The following is a 27,416-nucleotide window of genomic DNA, read 5'->3' as shown; positions in this document are numbered from 1 at the left end:
ACTTGTATCGCGTTTTGAGTACTTGTTAAAAAAAACCTCTTGGTTGAATTATTCTGGAGCCCGACGCTATGGCACATCATGTAGCCCCTGTGTTGTTACAATGTTGAACCACATGAATCAAAGCTGTAGATTACAGAGGACATCGGCGGTTTTATTTTTTTCATTTGTTTCATGACTGTTCAATTCATTTTCATTGGCCAATTTTGTACCATACTCCCATGTACCAACATATTTTCAATGTTATCATTTCGTTGAAGAAACATGGATAGCTGATTTTGTTGAAGGTGCGCGCACATTTCAAATCACTGCGAAAATTTCTTGATATCTGAAGTTTGTTCTTACAGTTATGGGTTTGTCATGCACAGCTCTTTCTGGGAGAAGATTAAGACACTATAAAAACGTTTTGAAAAAAATTAACCCCGCAGTTACTAAATTTGTAGTATAGATCTCCACCGCAGCACATTCACAGTTTCTAGACCTTGTCACTGAAATCCTAGAAAGTAAACACCTTGTAGCCTGAATGAATCACTTGACAAATAACAAGAATGAGCTTGTTGCATCGGGTGAGGTCACTCAATTAAATGCGAATCGAAAGCATGAACCAGTGATCTGTTTGGCTTGTAATAGGGAATATTGTTAAATGAACATAGTACTTTATTGAGATTTGCTAGGCATTTTTCTCTCTCTCTAAACTGCCGCTACCCGCCGTGGTTGCTCAGTGGCTATGGTGTTCGGCTGCTGAGCACGAGGTCGCGGGATCGAATTCCGGCCACGGCGGCCGCATTTCGATGGGGGCGAAATGCGAAAACACCCGTGTACTTAGATTTAGGTGCACGTTAAAGAACCCCAGGTGGCCCAAATTTCCGGAGTCCCCCACTACGGCGTGCCTCATAATCAGATCGTGGTTTTGGCACGTAAAACCCCATAATTAATTTTTTTTTTTTTTTAACTGCCGCTGCAGGAAAGCTGCGCGCTGTGTGCATAAAAGCTTTTGACCATGTACGTATTTCTGATCACAATATTTGTTCTCTGATCACAGTTCTCTGATCACAATATTTGATATTTTTTAGTGCTTATTTTAAGAGTTGCTCGCATTTGCTGTGGAAGCCGCAGGACTTCTTAGCTGCCTAGCCAAGGGGAACGCTGAATGCCCTTCGAGATGTGTTCATCCGCGCCACGTCGTCTGCTCAGCGGCTACTGGATTCGCCGTATACGACAGGTATGGGCAAATGTACTACTATGTCACGTATCGCTGTAATGTGTCAATTGTACCAAGAAAAAACAAATACGCTAATCCTGTCATTATTCAGCCAATTACGCCCGGAACTAGATTTCGCTGCGCAAGGATATTGCATGTGTACGCCTCGTACCTTTGGCAGTGCTAGGGTGGCTAGAAGGGGAGGTGTGAATACCGGCGGCGCTTTCCTGCAGGCGCGCGTGACCCCCTTGCGCACCGATGCCACCAGGGGAAATACGGCGCTACCGCTCGCGGCGCGGGAAGCATAGCCGCGCCGGCCTGCCGGCCTCGCCTCGCCTCCGTGCCTTCGCCGTCAGTTTTGGTCTCGTCGCCTGTTTTGTGGTGTTTCTCGCGATACACAGCGTGTTGCACAGCGTCGTCGTGGCATTGCCAATTTCCATCCTAGTATTATTCACGAGGCCTTTCACGCTAGCTCAATCTGATCACCACCGCTTTTTTTTTTCTTTTTTTTGTTTCCTTAGGTTTATCGTTCGCGACTTTATTAATGGAACTGCAGTGTTGATACCCTAGCAGTGCTACCGTAGCAGCGCTGCAAACGACAGATTGAGAACTGAGCTAGTTAGTATGTAAACCAGTTGGTTCTTTATTCTATGTGTAAGCCCGTGAGACCACGGTCTGGCCGAAAGAACTAAATTTCTTCGTAATGCAGACGCACATACTTAAATTGATGAGTCTGCAGCAAGTTTTCAACAAGTTTCGATTGGAGTCCTCAATTTCAAGTTACATTAATAGGCAGAGAAAATAATCGGCATTATCCCAGAATCCCAGTTTGTATGGGTGTTCTGTGCCCATACCTTTTCTCACGGGAGAATTCATTTTGAGCTCGATCATGCATGAATGCGCAGCGCGCTCACGGGAAACGAAGATACTAAAGCACCACGTACGTACAGTACATTCGCTGTTCGTTTGTAATTGATTCATTTGCACAAGAGCGAGTCTGCGCTCGGCGGCGTGCTAGACAAAACAGATAGGTTCCTATGAGCTCTGAAAGCCTCAAGAACAATACGTAAGAACTTTCTTTGTCAATCCTAAATCTACTTTATTGTTACTGGAAAAGAGCAGCTTACATTTGTCGCAATCTGAGCTCAGCCGAGAAGGATACGTGGTTCGTTTGTTTCGCTGTGTGACAAGGTTTCAGTTAGTTCAAGTTATATATATATAAAACTATGGACAGTAATGAGAGCATGCAGTGGATGTAATCATTGATGTCTGAAATTTTCGCTGCTTCGACTTCTGAAGCGACGCGCACCGCACGTATTACATTGTAATGCAGATTACTGGAAAGCTTTTGCAGACAGGTACACTCGTCGATGGCTGCGCAACTGATGTTTTAAATTTACGCGCCTTACTTTGGAAGAACAAAGCAAAAAATTGCACATTGCTGCTTGACCATTACGGTGACGCAGCTGCCTTCGATCATTCATAACCGTGTTCATCACTATCAATCGAACGCTGGCTGAAGCACATGCAGGTTTCGACAAGATGCGTGGTCGTAACGGAAAGTTAGAGAAATTCTCTAGGTATGCATATGCACGAATGATAGGCTTTTTAACTGCGACTCCCTTGATATCTTGGGCGCTTGCAAGTTTCGGATATCCAGTGTTGCCGGTTGTCGCGTTGTGTGTGTGGGCGCGCCTGGCTGCAACGCGCTGCGGCTGTCCGCGCGTACAGCTGTGAGAAGTGACGGTGTGTTTCGGTTATGTGTTCGGCACATTTAACTTAAGAGACAGTGAGCGATGTCGTCGTCCAAGTACGCAAAACTCGAACAAGACTACCAGAAACTAGTCAGCGAGGTGAGCAGACTTTTTCCTGGGCGTCGGCCTCGCGTACCGACGCTATTCCGGCGCACACATCCGACACCGACAGCTGCGACTGTCACGACTGGCATTGGCGAGTACGATCGGGTCAGCTGCCGCTACTGATACTCACGGAGTATTGCACAGCTTGTAGCTAGGTGCGGGACGTGTGCTTGGAAGACCGCGCGTTTGTTGCAATCTAGCGCTCATCTTTTAACTGTAGCGTGAGATCGAGAAGGCTGCGTGTATCTGCAGTGCGCGGATCAATGGTGCATTGCTACTTTTGTGTGTGCCGCTGCCTTTGAATTAACGGAAGACACCGCGCACATGTCTGGGAACAAAGCGCCGGCGCGCTAGGTACCCGTAAAGTTCATACACGTACATGTACTAATTATTCTGTTAGCTTTAAATGCGATGGGGCTTGAGCGCTCTCCCCAGCTGCACACTGATGCTCGTTGACACGCGCACAAGCCGGAGTTCAAAGCATTGAATTTCGGTACTGCCTGTGTACCTTCTCGCATTGACATATTATAAACCGGTGCAGGGTGCCACGGGGCGACATTCTAACATAATAGGAGTTTCCATTTTGGCATGTAGCTCGATTTGTGTTGAATATAGCCGGGATCCTTGGTGCGTGAAAGCCCGCATAAAAGGTACAGGTCGAATGAAGTAAAATTTGAAAAAATACATACTCTACGTACAGCGCGCGTAGCCGAATGAAATTTCGGAGTTACAGTGAAGTTGGGCAATTATACTGCAGCAGAATTAGACAATCATAACTGCGCCACACGATTTTTAGGGTACCATACTGTATGCACAAGATTTAATTGTAGCTTCAGCATTGGGTCATTGCTTGGCATTGAGGAACAGAAACAAAAGTTCATCCGAGATTTCAGAAGCAACTGGCATATGATTATTGATATATTGAACTATACCCAGTTATTGGCCAATCCCCCAGAGTGGATATATGTGCCACTAACATCTAGACTCTACATGTACGTACATATGATTACAGGTTATGTGGTCACTCTCATTTTTTTTTTTTTGTTTTTAGTATCGAATTATGTGCTTAACTGTATTGAATTATGTCAGAACTATCAAACGATTGTGATATTATAGTATGTACTTACTTAATTATCACTCTGGTGCTGCTGGCAGGACCAGATGTGAGAAATTATCTGCTAGAAAAACCACTGGACATAGAAATACAGTCGTCTGAAAAATTGTTACAGCCACTTTAGGGGGACCTAGGAGTTGAGGTTGTATGCAAGAAAGAGGTAACCTGCAAAATTTGAGATAGAGAGGCGGGCTTAAGGGGATTAGCATGGTATAATTCAAAGTGGCCGATGTCATACAGCCAAAGCAGCAAAACAGCTACTTTAGTGTATATTGTAATGGAATCATATGAGCAGTGTAATATATAATAATAATCTCGAGTAAATGAAGGAATACCAGACCATGAAGCATGAATTGTGACACTGAGATCAGACACTGAGGTGAGATTTATTGTGGGTGGCAGTTATTTTGTGAAACTGTACGGTTTAATGACTGGTACCTCAGTGCATATTAAAGAATACTGGCAAGCGTGATCATCGAATAAACTACAGATGCAGTTAGAGAGGCTATATAAGTATATGGGTACCCTGAGGGCTGTGATTGTGATCACAATGAAAATTTTTCTAAATGCACTTTCACATGCTGTGAGGACGGTGATGCTCGGTAACTTTGACTGAACAGCTGAAGAATTTTATCACTGGATTGTATGAATATAAAATGAAGGGGTACAAACCCTTTCATGCATGTGTTTTGTATTGTTTTGTATTGTACAGGTAATTCAGTGACTGCAGCCTGAAGAGTTGAGTCATTTCAGTCGTGTGTATCCATATGAAAGTGCAGCTCGTCTCATTTCAGTTTCTATAGTGTCAGCAGCAGGTGAACAAAGGGCACCTATTTTATGAAAAAATATCTTCATTTCACATGTGTAAAGAATAGCACATACCATCAGATCACATTCCTTCCTGGGACCACACATCTTGTTTGAAATAACTAATGTTTAACAAGTATGGTCGTAAGCAGAATATTAATAAATGCCACATTACAGTCCTGATCGGGCTGAAACAGATATATGACTAGAAGTGCCATGAGAACATATACAGACACACTCGGTTTTGGTATTCACAGTGACCAAGGCAATGGTGCCATTCCTTTGTGGCAACTATGAACAGACACACCAGTCTATTCATGCGTAATGTATGTCCTTCAGTCCGGCTGTTCCTGTCTGCCTCCCTCTGTCCTTGGAAACCAAAATATTTCCCATTGATATCCCTGATTAACTCGTTTTAGTAAAGCAGCTTCCGGAGCTCCCTGTAGTGACATTTCTCATGGCCCTGTTGCTTGAGGAATGAAACCCACTTGACCAACTGATAAAAAAATGTCACAGTTTCGCCCTAAGGGCGAAGCAATGAATGCGATAGCAACACAGCAATGTCATACGAAGTAAGGTGAGCGGCTTTGGTAGCAATGTGAATTGTAGTAAACATGAGCTGATTAAGTAAGCAGGTGTGCTGCGCCGTAAGTAGACCGACATGAAGAGACACTCGATGACCACGAGAAGGCGCGTGTGAAACGGTGGTGTTGATGAGAAGCGCTTCCCGTGGGCAGCGCGTGCGAAGGGACACACCTGTAGCGCTGCACTGCCGATCCGGGCAGCATTGCATGTGTAGCGTGCGTTGGAAAATGTGGCCCGACTATTACTAACTGTGGTGTGAGCGCGCACAAACAAACATGAATAGATCACACTGAATGACTGCAGACAACGACTGTCAAAACGCTGGCAGTAAGCGCATATACGTCGCAGCGGGTGAAGGTACGTGCGGTTTATCGCTTCAACGGAAACTGAGCGGCAAATGCACGGAGCATAAAGGTCAGAGCCGTGTGGAGATAAGAGACGGTGCGGACGAGCGCGGTTGTTGGCAGAGTAGAAATGCGCCCCCCCCCCGCTCCCTCCGGCGCTCGCTTCCCGCTTCCTTGCTTTCCTTGCTTGCGTGTGGAAGATTGAGTGCGTTCGCTCTCCGTGACAGCGTGCGTCCCCGCACGCTTCGCTTCCGCTCGGGCATACGGCGCGCGGCGAAGATTTTATCTATACGGAACCTCACGGCGACGCCGACGGCAGAAATCCGGTGAAAGTGTCCATATAATTGCTATCGCAATAAAAGTTTTAATGGTAAATGCTTCCAACTGGAAGGATAACATCTAGTTAATGTCTATTCTGTCGGTGACCTGACTAACACGGAAGCTCTTGCACTCTGTGTGACATAACGCAACCTGCATGCCTGGGGGCTGCAGATGGGCGTGCTGCAATGTCGGTTGGAGAGCAAGGCAGAGGCCCTTCTCATCCTCACACGTGACCTGGAACAGTGCCAGAGCGAGCGGGACCAGTTCAAGCTTATGGCTGACCAGCTCCGTGAGCGTCACGGCGAGCTACGCAGACGCCTCCAGGCCTGGGTTAGTCTGCCCTTGGTCTTTTTGCGGGGCTTGTTTCTAGCACATCAGAGCATACAAGTGCCCTCAGAAGTTGACAGAGTTGTAAATTTGCAGAAAAAAAATCTGTGTGCCCTTGCTATCTGTGTAGGGTACATGTGCGCTGTGCACCCAGGCGTGCACCCAGCCCCTGTATTTTGTTGTCACATCAGAAGATGGTCCAGTGAAGATGGAAAGAAATCCAAGTTAAATATAAGTTTGACTGTTCCTCCACTTAGCTTGCGTAAAAGCAGATTTGCACGTTGAGTGACATGGCGATGCCCTGTCTTTGCTCGTAGCAAGGCTGGTTCATTGTAACTTTTAAACTGCATGGTAACTCACGTGACATTTTTTAAATGTCATGAATGTAAAGGGGGGACATTATATTGTCTGCAGGCTTTACTCTGAAAACCTCCAACTCTAAAAAATGGCAATATATATGAATGCCGTGGGCTTGAACTTTTTTTGTAGGGTCCAACAATAGCAAGTGTGTACGACGGCAAGAACCTCAAGGGCCAGACTGAGAAGGTGAGTTTTATTTTTATTTTCAATACTGCCAGGCTCTTTCCAAGACCATGTAGCTAAAGTCACTATGCACAGCCCTAAGCTGGCTGCACTCAGGAAGCAAGAATATACATAATACAAGACTGCCTGCAGGTGAACATGGTTTATTGCTGGTCTAGCTGGCCACAGTCTTGGACACAGTAACTGTGGAGCTGCCTGGGCCTATAGTTAGTGACAGCTTGAGGGTACAACAAAAAATCCACCACTGCCCAATTCAGAGACTTCTTTAAGTGCACCAGCCAATTATATTTGTTCATTTCTGTGATGCCACTCTAAAGGCCAACTTTTTGGAGTACAGTCAACTTCCGTTAATTCGGACCCTGGTGGGATAAACAAAATTTATCGACTTATCCAGCAGGTTGAAATGATCAAGATGCAGAAAAAATGCAGAAACACACTGCTGATTCATTTGGCAGCATTTGCCCGATTCAAACGCTCCCCCGAAGCAAACGCACGCTCACATTCTATACATCCAAAGTGTAAAACTAACATAGAAAGGACATTAAAGCTTCTAAATGAAGTAGAAATCTTATGTGCACCCGATTCTTTAGGGCAAGGGTCTGATATGTGTTGCACAATGGTGGCCGGTTTCTTAAGTTAGCTTCGTGCAGTACACTTGTGTATGCGGTAAAGCATACGAATGCCGCGAAGTCAGTTTTAGTTTCATATACAACTGATCACCGCGCAGGCAATTTTTTCCCAATTTTCTAAAAAAAAAATAAGCGTATTAGAATCGTGTAAATATCGTAATCAGACATTGTGAGCTACAGTTATGGCTTCAAAATCTTCCTAGGGCATGTCGAAAATAGGCATTTTCGACTGGAGATTACGTTTGTTCAATGCATTCACTGTCATTTAAGCTCTGTCAAGACAGATGCTGCCACTGAAGGGATCGTTATTAAGGTACTATAGGGGGCAGGCATGTGCTCGCTGATGGGTAAATCTTGAATTATCAAGCGAAGGCCAATTTTAGGATTCAAATAACGAAAGTTGGGCCCGTAGAAATGCGTGGGCACCGGCCTTTGATCAGGATCTAATTCCCCGAATTATTGAATTAACCATATTCGAATTAGTGGAAGACTGCTTATATCATTGAGGCCTTCAAACAGGTTTGTGTGTCATGCTGAAAGACAGCAGGAGTTGTCGGGTGTCTTGTAATGACTTTTGTGTGCATGGTAAGGGGTAGAGTTGACTCCACATCCATCAATTTTTCTTCTAGAACTTGCTGTTTGGTGCAGTGAAGATTGTGCTTCTTATGACCACTGCGGTGGCGAGGAAACTTTTGAATACGTTTTTTGCCGTTGTCCACAATACAGCACACGTGGGCAGTCACTGGCGACCACGCTGGCCCGTCTTGATGACAGGCTGCTTTCGGAGCAGACATTCCTGGAACACCAGCCTAAGTTGGTCAAGGCACTCTTGAAGTTTTTACGTTCGAGTGGCCTATTAGAGAGACTGTAGTTCTCACAGACATCCCCCAACTCCTCTAGTATTTTTTTCGTGCCTTTGCTTTATCTCTCCGCTATTCTTTCCATCTTTCACTTCTCCTTACCCTTCCTCCAGTGCAGGGTAACAAACCAGCTGTTCTGGTTAACCTCCTTGCCTTTCCCACCTCATTTCTCTCTCTCTTCCTCTTGTATTTATGTCACCTTGGAAGCATGTGCCTTTCTTGCTTCACCCATGATTGCTCAGTCTAGAGCACCTGCTTTATTGCTTAACTGCTGACAAGAGGCTGTGCCTCCCTGCCGGCATGTTGTGTGCACATTCGATGCTTGCATGTAAACAATGTGAGAATAGTGGTGGTGTTCTTGGCTCTCTGTCCACTTTGAAAGGTTTAACAAGTGCGTGCAAGGTGGTTCATAAATTTCCGATAAAGACGGGCGAAATTGCTACATCCTTTGTTGTAAGTGGTGGGGAACAACAATGGTTGGAGGGTGAGAAAAACCTGCTTCAACAGGTTGAAAGAGAAGAAATTCAAATTGTGGGCTTTTACAAATAATTTGCTTCGATTAGGCAGCTTTTGCATATAGGCAAAAATGTTGGCATCAATTATGTTTCAAAGCATGGAGGCACAGGGAGCAGGTTTTTGTCGGAGGAGCTTGCACTGAATTCTCAGTTTGTCACCAACCATAGATGCAAATGCTTGACATGCATGGCACACACATTGGGCACGTGCATATATCCATGTCCACCATATCCAACAAGGACGTTGGTTTTCTCAATGAAGAATATGGTATATATAGTGCTGCTTTGAGGCAAACATTTTATTCTTGACTGTGTGGGGGCAATTTTGTTCTGCATTCCTTCTTGTCTTCACGACAAGCGTTTCGTACTTGAATGCATCAAAATATGTGCGGAACTGTGCCTCTTTGAGGCGGGCTTTCTAAGGGCACTTCATCTTCAGTGGCCTTGCCCCATTTACTGTTGCCACCTCCTGCATGTAGAGGATTGCATGAAAATTATTTCCTTGTTCGTCTGTTGGGATACTTGGGCCTATATTTACCTGATGGCATATATGCTAGATATATAGCTGTACCATCTCTACGGACAGTTTAAGTTAATTAATGCATATGGCACCTTATTTTCATCCTCTGTCCATAATCTTGACTACACTTGGTACTTGGCGCTATCGTACAATGAGGAATTGCAATGCTTTGTGACACCGCTCTTTGCTTGTACTTGTCTTACGTGGTTTTCCGGACAAAAGAAGCAGTTTAAAAACTGGGACCAGAATTTGTGAAGATCCTGTTCATTTTCATTTGCTGTTATCACTTGGATTCACCATTCAGTTCAGTGAAGCGTAAGATGAGAAACGAACAAAATAAAAAGAATACTTTCAAAGTATGGCCCCTGGGTTACCTTAATATGTGCATAGTCAAAGTAATCTTTTTGACTTCTCCTTTGGTTGTAGAGCTTGGCACAGCTACTATGTGACCTGAAGGAGCAGAACCGGCAACTGCAGTCTGAGAACGAGTCACTCACCCAGAAACTCCGGGAGTCTCTTGAAGATGGCAAGGCATGTGAATTCTCGTATTTTCACACACACACACACACACAAATGACGGAGAAAAAGTTGTGCAAAGCAGCAAGAATCGTGCAAGCTGATGCACCATACCTGAAGCAAAAGCACAAAGAACAGTAAATTATTATTCCTATGTTCTAATGCCAACATTTGCATCGTATTTCACAGCTAAGCAGTGCGCCAGCAAATGATCTGCCGCAGGTTGAAATGCAGCCAGCAATCTGTCACTTGTGCTTCCTTAACTTGCTCAAATCCTGGGGTTTGATGTGCTCCAGTTCATGCTATGGGAACAGAGCGACGGACACAAGTGCCTACTCGCATGTTCAGTATGTTTGCTTGGGACACTTTGTGCAATGAGAATGTTGAAAATGCAGTCCTTCACTTTGCCACCTATTGAACACCCTTTTCTTACCTTGTGGAGAGCAGAGTAGTGAGCGTGCACATTTTCTTCTAGCCCTTCTGGATGAATCTTCTCCTAAAGGGCCCCATCTATACATAATTGGCTGGCATATTACATGCTTACAACAGTTCACTCATGTGTGTGAAATCTGGGGGTGTGAACACCTCCTGTCACCTGTTAGCAGAGAAGGCCATGCGAAGTGTTATTATGCCACGATTAGTTGCCAAGCCTAATTATTAAGCCTGATCAAAGTAGTTTAAGAGGCATGAGCTGTCCTACTTATGTATAACGATGTGCCAGTGACTGGCACATTTATCTCAACACTGAAGAAGTACTTTACGTTCAAATCTAGATTTTTGGGGCTCAAATTTTGCAGCGATCACATCTTGTTGTCCACATCATTACGTAAATTAAATATTGGAATTGTCGTGGTTTGTTTAGTAAAAGCTAAAAAAATATATATATATATATTATCATCTTTGTTGCTGGCAATTGGAAAAGCTGGCTGTAGTATCTGTGAGTAGATATCAGAGCAATACTGTAGTGGACGACAGCAACATTTTGTGCTTCGCAAAGAAGTCCTTCAGAAGATGGCAGTGTATTGCAAGAGCCTCCTGGTATTGCAGTACATGAATTGAGAGCCAGAAGAATTGCTGGTCTGCTGATCTTTTATACTGTGACCTACATCTTTACTCTACCAACTTCCGACGAATATTTTGCACTTATAGCTGTACTTTGTTTGCACCCGCATTTGTCAGTGAGATTGCATATTTTTGTCCGCATCATTCAACAAGACTCTTGGCTCTGTTACTTGCCTGTTTTGTCAGGAAAAACAAAAGTGAAGGACCACTGATTACACACGAGTTGGCTGCTGCATACACGTGGGACTGGTCTTGTCACTTGTCAGCGACTGAAAAAACAACAACAAAATTGTGTTGGTGCAGCAGGATGAGTGCAGGCATGGATGCTTTCACACATGTTTCACTTGTGTTTCGCTCATGTTTGACTAATGTGAAAAGATTTTGTGAAATCAAAGGGAGAAGATGAAACAAACTTTCATTTCAACTACCACCCCACAAGTTCACTCAGCCAGTACACATCTAAACAGTGGCTCATTTGTGCATAAACGATAGTTCTATTTATTTTTTCCAGACAGATCAAGCAGGCAACGACTTCAAAGGAAATTATGCAGACCGAAATATATAATCTTGTGATATTTAACAGCGGAGAAGCTGCGGTTAACAAAATCTTCTTGTAAAGTTTTAGAACAACACAGATCATTGTTTAGAAGGACTGAAAGTTAACCTAGTTGGTAGGAAAAGCAGGCGTGCAAATATTAACTGAAAGATAGTACTGTGGTGGAAAAGAAGGAAGACACAAAAGTAATTTTCACATACTCAAGGGAAGGCAGTGCCAATTCATCAATCATCGACACTTGCAGGCACTCGTGAAAGATACAAACTGTTTAGGCACGACTATTCTTCTTTATGCAAGGTAACATAGGGCTGGCTTACGCAACATGCTACCTACTGCTATTAATGATGTGTCATGTATTGACCATAAGGGAAACTTCGTAATTGTTATGTTTGAACAGAACAGAATTAGCAGACAGTATAGTATTGGAGTGTGGGAGGTCCATATAATCACTGACTTTAGGATGTGGTTTTGTATATCGTATGCTGCAATTCCATTAATTCGGAACTAATAAAATAAAATTCTGAATTCTAAACAGTTAGTTTGAGTGCCCGCACGTGAACATGATTGAAAGGTTGGTGCTGCCTCCCATTGAGCATGCACTGGTAAGTTTTGCATCTTGCTTACTTTCTGTCACTGTGAGACCTTTCAGTTGATAGTTGGCATCTGTGTTGGCCGATTCATTTCTACATGTGTCCGTGTTTTCACACCTGCCATTTGATAACAGGTCACTGTACTCAGTGGCAGTGTGTAATTGTACTCTGAAAGCACTAACAGCCTGCTTCTCTCGCAGAGCTGTTTTTTTTTTTTTTTGTTTTTTTTTTTTTGCCGCTGACTGGGTAAGCAGACAGTGGCAATTTTTCGTTCTGCCAGGCGGACCATAGCATGAACAGATGTTTGCATTTTATTTCACAGTGTGGGCTACAAAATATTTTTGAGAGCCAATATACTGTTGTAATTGCAAAATAATTTTGCTGTTGTTAAGACAAGCAAGCTGGGAACTATACTTTTTACTGTTAGCTTATTGCACTAAGCCCAACTGGCAACTGAACCCATCTTGCAAGGAACTATATTCATAGCAATAACCACAAAAATGAAACCTTCCACTTGTGCCTACTTAAGTTTACAGTTACACTTAGCTGGGGCTTCATGAACCACTAAGACTCCTTTGCTCAATGCAAATTGAGGCACCCTCGACTAGGCACAATTTATCCGATAGTTAAAAAGTTTATGTTAGGTTAGGCGGTAGAGTGAATGGTTAAAATTAACAGCTAGGCTTGCTCACGATACTTGGCTTTGAATGTGTGTGCCCCTGTGCAGCTTTTGCGAGAGCAGCTGCAGGAGCAGGGACGCAGCAGCCGCCGTGTGTCCGATCCATGCGCCCAGTGCTCAGCAAAGCAGGACCGCCAGGAGCTGGTGCGACAGCTCGAGTTGCTCCAGGCAAGGGTGAGTTGCCCCTTCTTACACCCTCTGGTGCCGGAGCCTGAGGCCTCAACCACAGGGCCACTTGCACGGTGTTTCAGAAAGCGCATTCGAAATTCCTGAAATATGAAAATATGTTATGGGGGGGGGGGGGGTGATTTCCATAAGATTGTCTTTACCGTACAGGAACGCCTTTTAAAATGTCTTGAGACAGTGACTAGAAATGTGATTGTGAAAATTAGGCTAATTAACTTTTTAACCAAAAGAGTGAAACGATTATGATTCTAATGCAAAGCTTGAAGACCGTCACCCAAGGAGTTCATAACCAGTTAAATTTCTGCAGTGTAATGAATTCCAGCCAATTTCACCCATATAAACCAGAACAGAATTGCAAAAGAGCACACGTGTCATGCCCTTAGCAGACCCCCACGAGTGACGTGAATGCTTACGCCTCACCATCAGGCGAGCATGAAGCGAGCGAGATCGTTGCATCATAAGAAAGATAAATGCCCAGGAACAACTTACTCATCTTAGTACTGGCATGCTAAATTGGTGCATACTAGGGCAGGTGTCTGTATCATAACGTTAACTCAGGCACAGTGAGATAGGCATACCTCCCAACTCTCCATAATTTTTCGTAACTTTTCAAATTCAGGCTCGTTCTATGATTTTACTAATGTGTAAAGTTTAACGAAAAAAATTTTGTTTGTGGAGAAGTTTCATTTGTCGGTCCATGATCATGCCCTTGGAAACCTGATGGTGAAAGGACACCAGACAGATACTTTCTTTGAGCAAGTTTATTCTGACGGGTTTCTAACAGCAGGCTTTGAAATCAGCAACAGCCATATTGCTGAAAGAGTCACTGTGATCTAAAGACACTGTGCTGCTCGTCAGTCCCTGCTGGTCTGAGTTTGCTGCCGCTTGCGTGTTGCATCCAGAGGTAGATCATCATTAATAAAGTGTGTATGTATCCCACAAAAGGTGTGAGCTCAGGGAAGGGGGGGGGGGGAAGCAATTTTGTGTATCTATAGTCACTATGGCCTCTCTGGCAGCACAGAGCACGCACATATGCGCGTTCCTCCTTCAGGTGCGACTTCACGGCAGTATGAATCGATGTGCAGTGAAGTTGCATTTAAAGGTAAATTTACACCACTGCATTGCAGTCACACCCGTTTGTGCTGAACTCACAATCCCCACACTTTGTCTCATCTTTTGTCACGTGCCTAAGATGGAGAGGGCAGTGTGCACATTGCAGTGAAGTACAAGGCTACTCTCGTAGCAGCTTAGCGTTTACCTAAAGCTGTACAGTCGAATCTTGTTATCATAAGTTGTATCTGACACGAAATGACTTTGTTATATCCAATATTCGTTATAACCATGCATTGCTTATAACGAATATTAGATATAAGGGTGAATGAAATATGAAAATAAGAAATATCATGCTAGTATCGGCAAAGAATATTTTAGATTTAATTTGTTATATTCTATGAGTATATATCCGTGTTCATTATATCGAGATGTGACTATCTGGTCTGTCCTCCCTTGTTCTTCATTGCATGGTCATCCACTGTCCCTACAGTGCTCCATGCTGGAGGGTGACCTGCAGGCAGTGTTGGACGAGAAGGAGGAACTAGTGCGGACAGGGGACGCGTACCGCCAAAAGGTGGACCGGCTCAACCTGCAGCTGAACCATGCCCTGCGTGGAGGTGCCGACTACGTGCCGCTCGACGTTGATGCCTTGCTCATGGAGAACAGGTGTGCACCCTGATGGCTTTCTCTTCGCTGTTGTGGAGACCGCTCATCATGTGCCACTCGACTTCAGTGCTGTATGCATTATAGCAGCAGGTGACAGCAGCCGTTGATTACGTGCTGTCATGCTATGGCTGTCAAGGCAGACTGGTTCCAGGCTTAGCGTGGCATTCGATGGATTCAAATGGCGCATGTGCAGCTTAAGAAAGTGATTGCTGGACAATCATTTGTGCCCATTCACATGGCGCTTTTTTCTTCTTCTTTTATAACTAGAATGAAATTTGAAAACGCATGGACACAAGCAAGGAATTTCACAATGCTGATACTTACAGTGCAATGCATTTAGAGGAATATATTATGCGAACATTGAGAATGGATTTGTGCAAGCAAGTGAAAGGTTCTGCATTAGTTGTGCGTTTATTTAAAAATGGAGAGATGAGTGAGGCTGCCATGCTCACACCAAGCCACATTCAGTTATGTTCAGCCAATAACTCACAAATTATTAGTGAACCTCTAATAATGAAAAGCAATTACATTGCATTTGAACATGAAGAACAGAATTGTGTTTGGTTGGTTTTATTAGGTTTTTCTACAGAAGGAACTTGCCGATGCTACCTTTTCACACTCCAATGACAATGCTATTTATGGGAGCGTGGCATCCTCTCCTTGCAGCCTTCTGACTTAACACATTATGTGTCGTTGTCATCATATGATCACAATTTCTGCAATATGCATTTAGATTTATTGCATTTCAAAAAAGTGTACCACAACTATAGAATGTTTTTTTTAATTGAATTTGTGATTTTCGAAAGATAGTTGATTACTTTTTAACAATTATATAACAGAATACGTCTATCTTTTGGTGGTATGCCTTTAGAAGTGCAGAACAAAGAAAGCAACCCTAATTCAACTTAAGAGAACTGGCACAACATTTTTGTCTCGCTTTTTTCCTTTGTTAGATAGCCATTGACTCTGGAAGCATGTTACGATGCCTCAACTCTTCGAATGCTCAACAAATCATGAACTATAACATCCTTTCATGTGACAGATTCAGAAAGTGCCCGAAATTTCTTGGCATAGGATTTGTTTACATTTGATCACTTTATGTCACTGCCACGGTGTAGGTATGTTCTCACCGTAGAAGGTTCTTGAATCTATAAAATGTAAACCAAATTGAGAAAGCAAAGATGAAACGTACGTCCTGTGTTGCACACACAAACACGCATTTTATAAGTCTCCAAACATAACTCGTGAATAAGATATAAGCTACAAACACTTAGGTACAAAGTCCTGACTTAGTCTGCAAACTATGTGACTAGAATTCCAATGTTCACACATCACCGTAGTTCAGTTGGTTGTGTCGGGAAGTTCCATGGCTGGATTGACGCGGGCATCCAGTGTCTGCCGTGACTGCGGTAATCCAAGAGGAGATGGGGGCCAGGCATTGTGACAGGACAAGGGCACGCTAGGAATGAGCACCAAGTTCAGGGAGACTGCATTTAGTGCTCCACTGGACACCCCGAAGACTTTAAACGTTGAGCAGCAGGCTGAGGAGCACCAGGCATGGGCAGGAGCCCAGACCCATCGTCGATCGAGCTGCTCTTTCCACCACTGCTGCCTTCCTCTCTCAGTTTCTCCTTTCGCAGTGGTGCCGCTTCGTAATTCTGTGCTTGACACACGAGGCTCTCTGGTGTTTCTTCTTTCTCTGTCATGACATCTTCCCTGTCATGTTGCATGATCATGCCCGTGTATTTCTTCCTCGTCATCATCGTTGTCTTTCCATTGGGAAGGAAGCACATGCACCTCATAACAGTCGTGAAATTTTGGCGGTTGGGTCACATGGTATCACTGATGCGTGAGTCAGTGCTGTGATCAAGGCCGTATTGCGATTGCCTTGCCAAAAAGCTTTACATGACAGGATAATAAGGGGAACGAAGTTGAAAAGGGCACTGCATGTTTCACAGAAGCGACAACAAGCTCATTATTCCGTGTGGAATGCGGAGAAGCTCAGAGTAAATTGTAGCACAGTTACCCCTCGGAGTCATCATTACTCCAACTCTACCAAGCGCTATTCACAGGATATATACGGTACAGTATGCCGGCGCTCTCAAGCATGAACTTGGTTGTGTGCGCACGCTGGAGAGCATTCAAGCTCAAGCATTGTGCACATGTTTGGGCCTCCCACGATGCACGTCAACCAATGGAACTATACCGGAAGCTCGTGCTTGTCCGATTGCTGTATACTTGATCTGCGAGCCTCTTCGACTGTACCTCCGCGTGTTGACCCGACACAAACACCATCCTTTGTCTTCTCTCCCTGCCACAAAGCCAGGTTGCCGCTTTTCAAGGACTCTATCGCGTCATCAGAATATTCTACCGTCAAGATTTTCTCCCGACTGTATTCCGATAATACCCCCGTGGGTTCTGCCTAAACCGTTTGTTGCTCTGCAGATTCCCGGAATTACAAAAAAGACATCCATTGCATCCATTGGCCTCAAGCAGCTTACTCTGTGTGACATTTATGCAGAGTACGGAGATACTGTACACGTGTATACAGATGGCTCTGTCACACCATATGCCTCCACTGCAGCCTTTGTCATCCCACATATGATCGTCGCACGGCAGTTTAAACTAGACCATAGGTCAACATCAACTGCCGCAGAACTTGCTGCTATCCGGGAGGCACTTCGATTTCTCTCCAAGGAGCCTCCTCGCGCATGGACGATATTCTGCGATTCCAAGCCAGCTCTTCAAACCATTGACTGTGTCCTCAGGCGGGGCCCATATTATTCAATGACTGTAAAATCACAGAGCTTCTCGATCATGCAAATAGAAATGGCCATATTATCACCTTTCAGTGGATACCTTCACACTGTGGTGTGATAGGGAACGAACAGGCAGACGCTGAAGCGAAAGCTGCTTTAAATAATGCGACTGAAGTACGCATTCCATTCTCGCGGACAGACACAAATGCCCTACTTCGTTGCGTAATACGCAATCTTACTTTGGAGCACTGGACCCAACCAGATCGTCAACACAAGCGAGTGCATAAATGGGGCCCAGAAATGAAATGCCGCATTCCTCACAAGCTCAAAAAAAGCCAAAGAGGCATGGTGCACCGAATTCGCCTTGGTGTCGCATTCACGAAGCGTTATAGACATATGATTGGTTGCAGTGACATTAGCCCAAATTGTGAATACTGCTAGATATCAGAAACATTTGATCATTTTATTTTGCGTTTGTCCCACGTACGCGCAAGAACCACACAAACTGGTCCCCTCCATTGCAAAATTCGATAAGAGGCTGCTATCAGACTAGCTTTTTTAGGTCCTTAGCCCAATGCAAACAGCGCAGCCCTGATAACCAGTGCCACTATAGCCTTTCCACAAGCCACTGGACTGGATGCACTTCTTTAGAGATGCCACATCGTTGTAAACTTGTATGTACACACCTCCTCCTCATATCATCATCATTCATTAGCCCTTTTCCTCCCCGTCTCTTTCTCCAGTCTAGAGTAGCAGGCCAGAGCAAGTTACAGCTCAGGCAGGCCTCTCTGCCTTTCTGTAAATAAATTTTTTTCTCTCTCTCTCATAGTACAGTTAAACCTCGATATAGCGAAGTCGGTAAAATTGGCAATTTGCTTTGTTATATTGAAATTTCGTTGTATATAAATTCAGCCATTTATGCAAATAAGTACATTCGCCAATCAGTTTTTCTTACACGGAAAGGGGCCACAAACAAGATTTTCCGAATTAACGGGCAATCAAAGGAAAAAAAAATTTCAATGAGAAATCAATAATTATATGGTTTCATGCTACGTCGACGATATCATCGCATCGGCGGTACGAATTAAGCAAAGCCAGCCACGCTTTTGCGTCCACTCGCCCCTGTGGCTGATAGCGTCGCGGGGGCTGAGTTAGCCCACACTGGGACGACACTATCATGAAAAGCGCCAGAAGCGGGCAGTGAATGCTTCGTCTGCCTTTCGCTTCAGCGGGTCTCTGAAACTCGAGATTATGCAACCTACAGTAGTAGATGTGCGTGGTACCACACACAATCACTTCAATCACTTGACCATTTGAGTCCACAGAAGTTTCCATTTATTGTCTGGGTATTCATTTTTGGTGGTGGTGAAATTTTGTTATATGGAAATCGCATATAAACACACTTCATTATAATGAGGTTCTAAATATATCATGTTTTATTGACAAGAGGTTATGAAAAGTTAAATACTTTGTTGTATCATGAATTTCGTTATATTCAAGGTCGTTTATCGAGGTTTAACTCTACATTCAATTCAAGAATTTGATATTCGATTTCCTCAAACATTCCATAGGTGTGAAATTTACAAGGTTGCTATGATTATTATAGCCTGCCAGCTACAAAGAAAAGAAAAAAAAAAAGGTCCGTGCATATGGCTCGCTGTGTTTTGATACCTGTGGTTGACTTACATGGACTGCAGTGAGCGTTCAATTTTGTTCATTTTAACACTGCTAAGTCAAAAGGACTTCTAAACAGTGTCGTATATATTGGGGGGTGAGGAAGGGGGGGGGATTTTTTTTGTGTTGCCTTTCTCCCCCCTCCCCCCATTTTCTTTAAATTTCAGATGCAGGACATTCTTTGTTCAGTTCGGTATTTGGAGTCCATATATATATTCGTAATGTCATCTTTGACTATCCATTTGAAAGCGCTGTAGCAGAGCTACAGAAGTCTTGTAAGATATTAGTGAAGATTTACTGTGAACTTGGGTGTGCTCCAGTGGTGATAATAAAGCCAGATTATCACTCTAGATTGGTTCATTTTTGTAATAGGTACCCATTTTTTACTCTTACGGCACTGTCAGGGTGCTCTGAAACAACCAGTCGAATTGCCATTATCACTGCATTTGGATTAGAAATGTTCACTTTTTAAAGCACCCTAGAATTAAAAGAGCGAACAAGATGGTCCAAGCTAAATTTCTGAGGCTGTTCCCTGCTTTTCTGTCCCAGGTATATGCATGAGCGACTGCAGCTTGTCCAGGAGGAGAAGACCTTACTCACAGCCTCACTCAACAAGTTCAAGGTGGGTGGAAGCACATAATGTCCTACAAAAATGACTACTGTGGAACCCCGATGATTCATTTTTCCAGGGACTGTGGCAATAAATCATAGCAGCCGGGAAAACATAACAGTGAGAGAGGCCCAAATTGTTACAGCAACATAGAAACATCTTTGAATGGCTACCAGTACAGATATTGGACGTCTCGGCGCTCGTACTGTGATTGGAGACGGTGCTTGCATGCGTATATAATTAAGAGACGCTTACTATGTTCCGTGACCGTGGTCCCTTTCCACTCTTAATGTGCTTCACTGCAATATCTTGCATTTGCTTCACTGCATAAGAGGGCTTTATTGCGGCGAAGCTTACTTTAGGGAATCGGCAAGAACTACAATTGCACCAAGACACTCTTTCAGGACTAACGATTGGGTACTTCGGGCATTTTGGGGTGGGGCCATGGGCGGGGCTGGACAGGCTAACCGCAAGTGTACATTTATTGTCTTCGTAGCAATGTGTGAGAGCTCTCAAATCGGGAGGCCTCGACAGCAAGTTTGCGCAATGCCCCTCCTCCCCTCCTTTTCGTCCAGCCGCGTCCACCTGCCCTGCGCGTAAATCCGCCTGCAGCTGGTGATCAGCGCGCAAGTCACGTGAAATTTTCAAGTCCGCCATGTAAATTCAAAGCTAGTCTTGTGACGGGTCACTCGGGGCCACAAGAGCAGACCGTTGTGCGTCTACGAATGGTGTGCGGAATGAGGGACCACTGTATACGGTGTTTTGCAAATATAGCGCTCATGAACAGAGGTCATTCCGTACACTTCCTTTCATTGGTGAGGTGGTTTGTTGGCTTTCTGAAGGTCGTGCAGCCAGTGTGAATAGATCTGTGTTGATTTGGTATGAAACCATAACTTGAGATGCTGACACCTGATGATGCAGCGCCGATTAGGCATAACAGTCTAGACAGTCTGAATGGCCAATTATGTGCCCTTGACAAAAATTCTCCGCTGGCCGATGTGATAACGGGCCGCAAACCGCTAGGAAAAGCTTCTCGCTTTCTGCCATTCCTACCGGCATGTGCCTCATCAGTGATCGGTCGCGAGATCATACGTATGGGTTAGATTAACGGCCATTGAAGCAGCATTCGGGTCTGCGTTCGACCAGCCGGCAGCTACCGCAAGCATGTGTGCCAAGTTAGTGTGTTCGCATGTGGGCAGAAAGCTCCAAACGGTGTGAATCTGCATGCATGGACACTGAACTTCCGTATTCAGCACGATCTGCTTGCCTTCTGGTGGCTAATCAGCCTGATCTTCATACATGCTTCTGTGCTTGCCATGTGCGCTGCTTTTCTTGTTCCTTCCATCCAGTTGACGTATTTGAGCCTTGTAACTATAGAGGTCGCGCGCTGTGGGAATGTTGCATGCGTCAAGGCACCGACCACAGCCAGGTCACTCACCAAGTATACTGACTGTCGAAAGAACCGAATGTTTGAGAAACCGAATACAGTCGAACCCGTTTATAACGAACTTGATAGTTCCACGAAAAGTGGTCATTATATGAGTAGTTCGTTATATATGGACTCGCCCTTAAAGACTCTAAAAATTTAACAGCACTGATGCTGGCTTCACCAATTACAATTCGGCAGCACTTTGGTGAGAAAACCAGATTTTTAGTGTAATTTTTGTTGCCGGTGCATTCGCGCACCTAGCTGCAAACTTCCGTGAGAAACATCCATCTGAAGAACGAAATGCGCTATCGTGTAGCTCTCTCAAAATGGTGCCTGGTTCCAATCACCTGTCATTTCAAAACTGCAAGCACAGCCAGTAGCGCACCCAGGATCGCTGCCAGGAGGGGGGGGTTGACAGTTTGCCTTAGTTTGCCAATACCATCTAAACAGCACTAATTTCAATTTCTTCATGGGAAATTGTCAAAAAATGCGCTTTGTGCAGACGATTGCACGTCTTACATCTTAGTTGCAGTACTCAAAGGCGCAAGGAAAGAAAAGGGGTTAAACAAAAGGGGGGGGGGGTTTAACTCGGCCTCAGGGGGGGGTTACAACCCCCCCCCCCTTCGGTGCGCCACTGCACAGCCGCCATTTTTTATTCGGGAGCTTGTGATATATGTTACTACCAGCGAGACAGACACGACTGTATTGTGCACACAAGAGCGAAGTGTTCTCGTTGGCTGAAAGCGTAAACTTCGAAACTACTATTCTGCGAAGGTCTCGGACAGTATGGTTTTAGCATTACGACTCCGCATCAGCCACACAAGAGCTATAAAATTACGTAACCTGTGTCACTTCAGGCGAAAAGAAATGCTATGTTCGAAAGGTAAATTGTCACTGGAACTGTTATCAACAATCGGCAACGCGTAAAAAAAGCACCGCCGAATCGTGAGCTCAGGATAACAGCGTAGGAACCACTGACTCTTTGCAACATTGCGTGGCGGCAGCATGTGGTGCAGTGTTCTCAACGACTCGGACCTTGTAGGGCTGCGTCAGCAGGAACGCTTGAGCAGTTGTTGTTCCCATGGTGGAAAGACATAGATGGTCGTGCCAAATCGTTGAAACAGGCGTAATGCACATGGTGCCTCATGGACAGTTGCGCAAAAACTAGTGACGCCGTCGTGGCATCCGATATTGCACCGGCACATGCTCCTTATGCTGTACACGGCACGTCTCCGCCATGCCTCTGCCCTAGAGGCATGCCATGAAAACGCGTGAGCATCTTTGCGGCTTCCGTACTTCGCGCGAGGTGGTCACTCGCTCATCTTGAAGGCCGGATCATCATCGCGGCTGGACTGGAGTGGGGCGCGCGCTGCCATGCGCCCAGTTTGGTCGCACTTCCGTGCTTTGGCACTTCGCGTGTGCCCTCTTTTTGCCGTTACCCAGTTCAAAGCGTTCGTTGTAGCAGCAGAGCGATTTAAAAAAACGTTTGCTGTATCTGGAAGCAGTTTCCATAGGGAGGGTCGGAAAATTGTAAATCCACTCACACGTGGTTGCTATAACCGATGGATAGTTATATCTGGGATCGTTATAAGTTGGTTCGACTGATTGGATTTGCAGATCGAATTATTTGAATGTACGCAATTCGATTCGAAATTGTATATTCAACTATACGCCCACTCCTAATTTAAAGATATTGCATTTCCTGGATCAACAGAACCTGGCAGAGAAGAACCGTGGCCGTGCAAGCACAGCAGTCCTGGCAGGGATTTCCAGCAAACAGAGTGAGCTCCTTAACTGGCTTCTGCCATTCACCCGCAGCCATTCTGCAGATTTTTGCCATTCTTTGCTGCAGATGTTTGCATCAAAAAAACATGTTTTGTGTAAACAAGTAAATAAGCCTGAAAGTAGGAGTTTTTTTTTAGTAGAAGTTTGAAAGTACAATGAAAATTCGCAAATGTACCTTTGCCAGTGAGCAACAATTATTTATCCAAGGCTTTCAGCATTTGAGTCCACAAGGCTGTCACGAAAATTGGCGAGATAACAGGCTATGACTGTTTCCCTGTCATTGCATAGCTGAGCTGCCATGCATCCCACAACACACGAACCATTTTCAGAGTTTGTACATCAGGACATACAGACTATGCAAGATCATAGCCAAAAACAGCTATAACATGATTGTAATGTGATGAGCCTTGTGTCTGTTGAAACTGGCGAGACGGTCCCATGTTGTTATCACTGGAGCCACCAAGAGAGCACACTGCGAGTCACAGTTATATGCATAAATTATGTTTTATCCAGACTCTAGATTGTGCTCTGAATTTTTTGTTGGCACTATATTCAATGGCTTTTTTGTACACTTTCATCTTGTAAAGCACGCAATCAGTTGTGGAGAAAAATTTCCTTATGAAATGTACGCTGTTAAAACGGTGGCAGAAGACGCAATTGCATCATGCACTGTGGGGATGCGCAACTGTCACGCGTCTCCTGATGTTGTTTTCCCCGCATGGCTCCCGTCTCCTGTAATCTGGCTTCGCCGCGTGGCTTTACGGCGGTTGGTATGGTTGCAGAGTATTGCGGGAGATGGCACTAGCGTTGCATTGCTAACGCCACTAACGGCGGGGATACTTGGGTGAAAAAGGAAGAAGGCGCTTCCTCTTGGGGTGGGGTCAGCGAGCAGCACGCACGGATGCTTCGAGCGTGCGCCGGCCCGCTTCGCGAGACCGTATCGCGAGGCTAGGAGCAGGACACCGGTATGGACGAACACAGATCGTTCGAATGCGCCACCGTTCGTGTGACCGTACATGTGAACGACTAGGCGATGGTGTCACAGCGTGGGGGCAAACGTAGTCGCTCGCTCTCCGGTCGAGATGAGTCGGCCTTACTCGATCTGTCGCGCACCCATGTGGTAATTCTGTCGCGCACCCGGGTGGTAATTCGGCTAGCGTGTATTAGTGTATGAAAAGTGCAATAAATCCCCTTTTTATTGTTTACACTACTTTGTTGTCGTTCCTTTGTCCCAAGAGCACGTGTGAGACCCCACAGCACTCAGAACTTCTCTTCCGGGGTGTCGTCTGTTTCACATGCCACTGACGGAATTTCCACCAGTGGTGGTGCTGTTCGTTGCACCATCCATCGTCATGCGGTGGCTGTGTAGTTCCTATAGCAAGAGATACACTGCCATCTCTGAAGCCATGCAATTTTGTTGCACATGCAGAAATTCATTGTGGTGTTACAATCTTGGGGAGTACTTACAAAAAATACTATATTGCTTTCTTGCCTGTTTTAATACCACTAGCAAGCCATGGCGTAGAACTGCTACATTTATTTTTTCTTTCTTTGATGCGACAGCACATTGACTTCCATTAATCTGAGGGAGTAAGTAGGAAGAAAAAAGAAACTGCAACATGGATGTTGCAAAATTATGCTCTAAAGGTTGCACAGTATTTAAGAGTGTAGTGCTTTCCTTTCTTTTTCTGTTGTTCACTGATAACCGTGCTAAACTGTCTTGCACACTGCCCCCCCATTTCGGCATGCAGTGCAACAGCTGCTGCAGGACAGCTCTCTGGACCTGAGCACAGCGGGGGCCGACCTGCGCAGCCTGGTGGCCCTCCTGCTGGAGGCACTCGGCGACCGCACCCTGGCACTCAACCACCAACGCAAGGCCAACAAGTGAGCCCGCCGAGGCCATGCTCTTGACGCATTCATCTAGTTCGATGAGGAGTTAAACATTTCACCCTTTGGAGGAACCTTGCCAGCTGTCAGGAAACTTTTAGAAACCCTGCATCTCTGCTTTGCCATCTCATTCTCTGCTCATTCATGTGTGTCTTGAAGTTTATTAGGAAAAGAAGAATGGGCAACACCAGTGGGGAAAGGGGAGGACAGTAGGATAAAGGATGGTGAAATATGAGGTAGAGAAAGGCAGAATAGAGCCAGAAACACCTGTGGAATGAGTTATGATGGGCCCATGAGAAGGTGACAGTCAAAGGAAGGGCAGAGGCCGCTTACATCTTGTTGGCAGCACTTGCAGTAGAGCTGCTGTAAGTAACAATGAAAGCTGCCTAGAAAAACACCTTTTATGAATGTGAAAAGAAAAGGGCTAAATAGGCTGCAACCCCATTCATGCTTTCTCATTTGAATGGTAGTTCGCAGATTTATCGCGGAGGAATAATAATGAGAATGGAGGACACTTTAATAAATTAGTTACTCAGTGATTAGTAGTACTGTAGCAGTAAAGGGATTAGCAATGTTTAAACAAGGAATGTCGCTAAAGCCGATGTTCTGGCTAGGGGACTTGTTGAAATGCTGGCTCCAGCGACATTTCTCATTCGAACACTGTTAACCACTTCAAGCCTGTTAACATTGTCTTGTTTGTAGCAGCGAAGAAAACTTGAGCGAGGTAAGGACACACAAACAGTGATTATGCTGCTTGCAGAAACCGAAAATGTTGTTTCGAGGACCCACCTTGTGGTAGTACTTTTGCTTCTCCATAACGTGACAGATACGTCATGGTGTCTCCTCAATGTGAGCAGAAGGCATTCAATAATGCAGGGTTCGAACATCACCTCGAAATCTTGGAAAACCCTGAAATTTAGAAAAACTGATTCAAGCGTCTTTAATACTCCTTGAAAATAAATGTGCTCCTTGAAAACCTTGAAAACCCTGGGTGGGGGTGAGTTTCAAACATTCGAAGTAACAACAAGCTCTGCATAGCTGAGGGCTATGCCATGCACACTGTTTATCTGGAAGTGATCCTAGATGTTTTCTTTTGAGACTGTTGCTAAATGATTGCAATGTGGCACTTTCACATCCACCAAGGGCAAGCTTGTTTAAAGCACTGCTGTCATTCTGGATTTAGACAAAGCCAGACAAAGCAAGTGCCACTGTTTTTGTTGTTTTGCTAGTTGGTTCACACTGCAGCCATTGTCTGGCTCCATTTTCTAGATCTAGATATGCCTGGTGGAAAGTACATTTCAGGCATTTGGCCTTAACATGACGACTATCTTAATTTGGCTTAAGTAGGACACTACTAATGCCATCACGCCATAAGGCAGTTGACATCATTACAATGGGAAAGGAAAGTTATAAAAAATGGAACTGAAGAAGCTTGAAGCGTGTGTCCAACTCGGCAGCTGCTTAGCTGCAATGTCTTGCAGCTAAGGAGGAGATTTCACTATTTTTCAGTGTATGTGTACAGGAGGAGAAGGAGGAGGAAAAACATTAAGAAAACAAAAACAAAAAACAAGCAGGTTACGAATAAGGTTTGTTTCCCCCTCTGTGAATTGTCCTTGAATATTAAGTCAGATGCACTGTACGAACCCTGATAATGCCTCCATGTTTCTTCTGGCCATTTTGACCATGTCCTTGACAGCAGATGAAAGTAGCGCCGGCGGAAATTGTGTACACATGCAGGTTTTGTTCATCACCTCTAATTCCCCCGCCGCAGCTATTTGGCATGGGCTGGAAGAGGTCATACCTGAACATGGCAGGTCTAAAACACAACGCACATATTTAATAAGAGAAAATTTGGTTGCATATATTTCCCAATAAGCCCCCATTTCTTTAGATTCCCCATATAATCAAGTGTCAACCAGAAAGCCTGCATAGTACTGTAGCTTGACGTCAGGTGAAAGGAATAGCTTTAATTTATTGTGTCCCAAGTTTTAAGGGCCCTTTAATTTTGCTTTTAATAACTCTTTATGGCAGTTTGGTTACAATTCTGTACATTGAATGTTTGCTCAGATTTATATGTACAAGAACGCTTGTACAACATCTGGCGTATAGCATGTCTCACAGCGTTTCTGTTACAATTGTTACAATCTCTACCAGGTTTCAGCATCACCTTCTGTATTGGTGAAAACAGCACAGTTAAAACAAGTCGTGGCAATGCAATGAACAACTAAAATTAGTGAGCAGTTTTTGTACAAATTTTTAGATAACTCTTCCGCATCAGGCTGGCATATTTTTCGTCCTTTAGTGTAGAGATTGTGACAAAAACAGAATACTCTCTGCAAGTT

General features: G+C 44.6%; 1 protein-coding gene across 1 annotated transcript in view; it reads left to right on the top strand.

Moving 5' to 3' along the window:
• The first annotated feature begins 2,884 nt into the window (after window positions 1-2,884).
• LOC119441459 (coiled-coil domain-containing protein 149) overlaps window positions 2,885-27,416 on the top strand; it is a 31,952-nt gene continuing 7,420 nt past the window's right edge. The window contains exons 1-9 of the mRNA XM_037706076.2: window positions 2,885-3,051; window positions 6,400-6,558; window positions 7,045-7,101; window positions 10,049-10,153; window positions 13,074-13,199; window positions 14,755-14,930; window positions 19,913-19,985; window positions 23,117-23,183; window positions 24,939-25,071. Coding sequence (XP_037562004.1) covers window positions 2,995-3,051; window positions 6,400-6,558; window positions 7,045-7,101; window positions 10,049-10,153; window positions 13,074-13,199; window positions 14,755-14,930; window positions 19,913-19,985; window positions 23,117-23,183; window positions 24,939-25,071 — 953 coding nt within the window. The 5' untranslated portion in view covers window positions 2,885-2,994. The remainder of the gene's footprint in view (window positions 3,052-6,399; window positions 6,559-7,044; window positions 7,102-10,048; window positions 10,154-13,073; window positions 13,200-14,754; window positions 14,931-19,912; window positions 19,986-23,116; window positions 23,184-24,938; window positions 25,072-27,416) is intronic.

Source organism: Dermacentor silvarum, chromosome 2 (assembly GCF_013339745.2).
Source record: "Dermacentor silvarum isolate Dsil-2018 chromosome 2, BIME_Dsil_1.4, whole genome shotgun sequence".
Taxonomy (NCBI): Eukaryota; Metazoa; Arthropoda; class Arachnida; order Ixodida; family Ixodidae; genus Dermacentor; species Dermacentor silvarum.
This window is presented reverse-complemented; position numbering and strand designations above follow the sequence as displayed.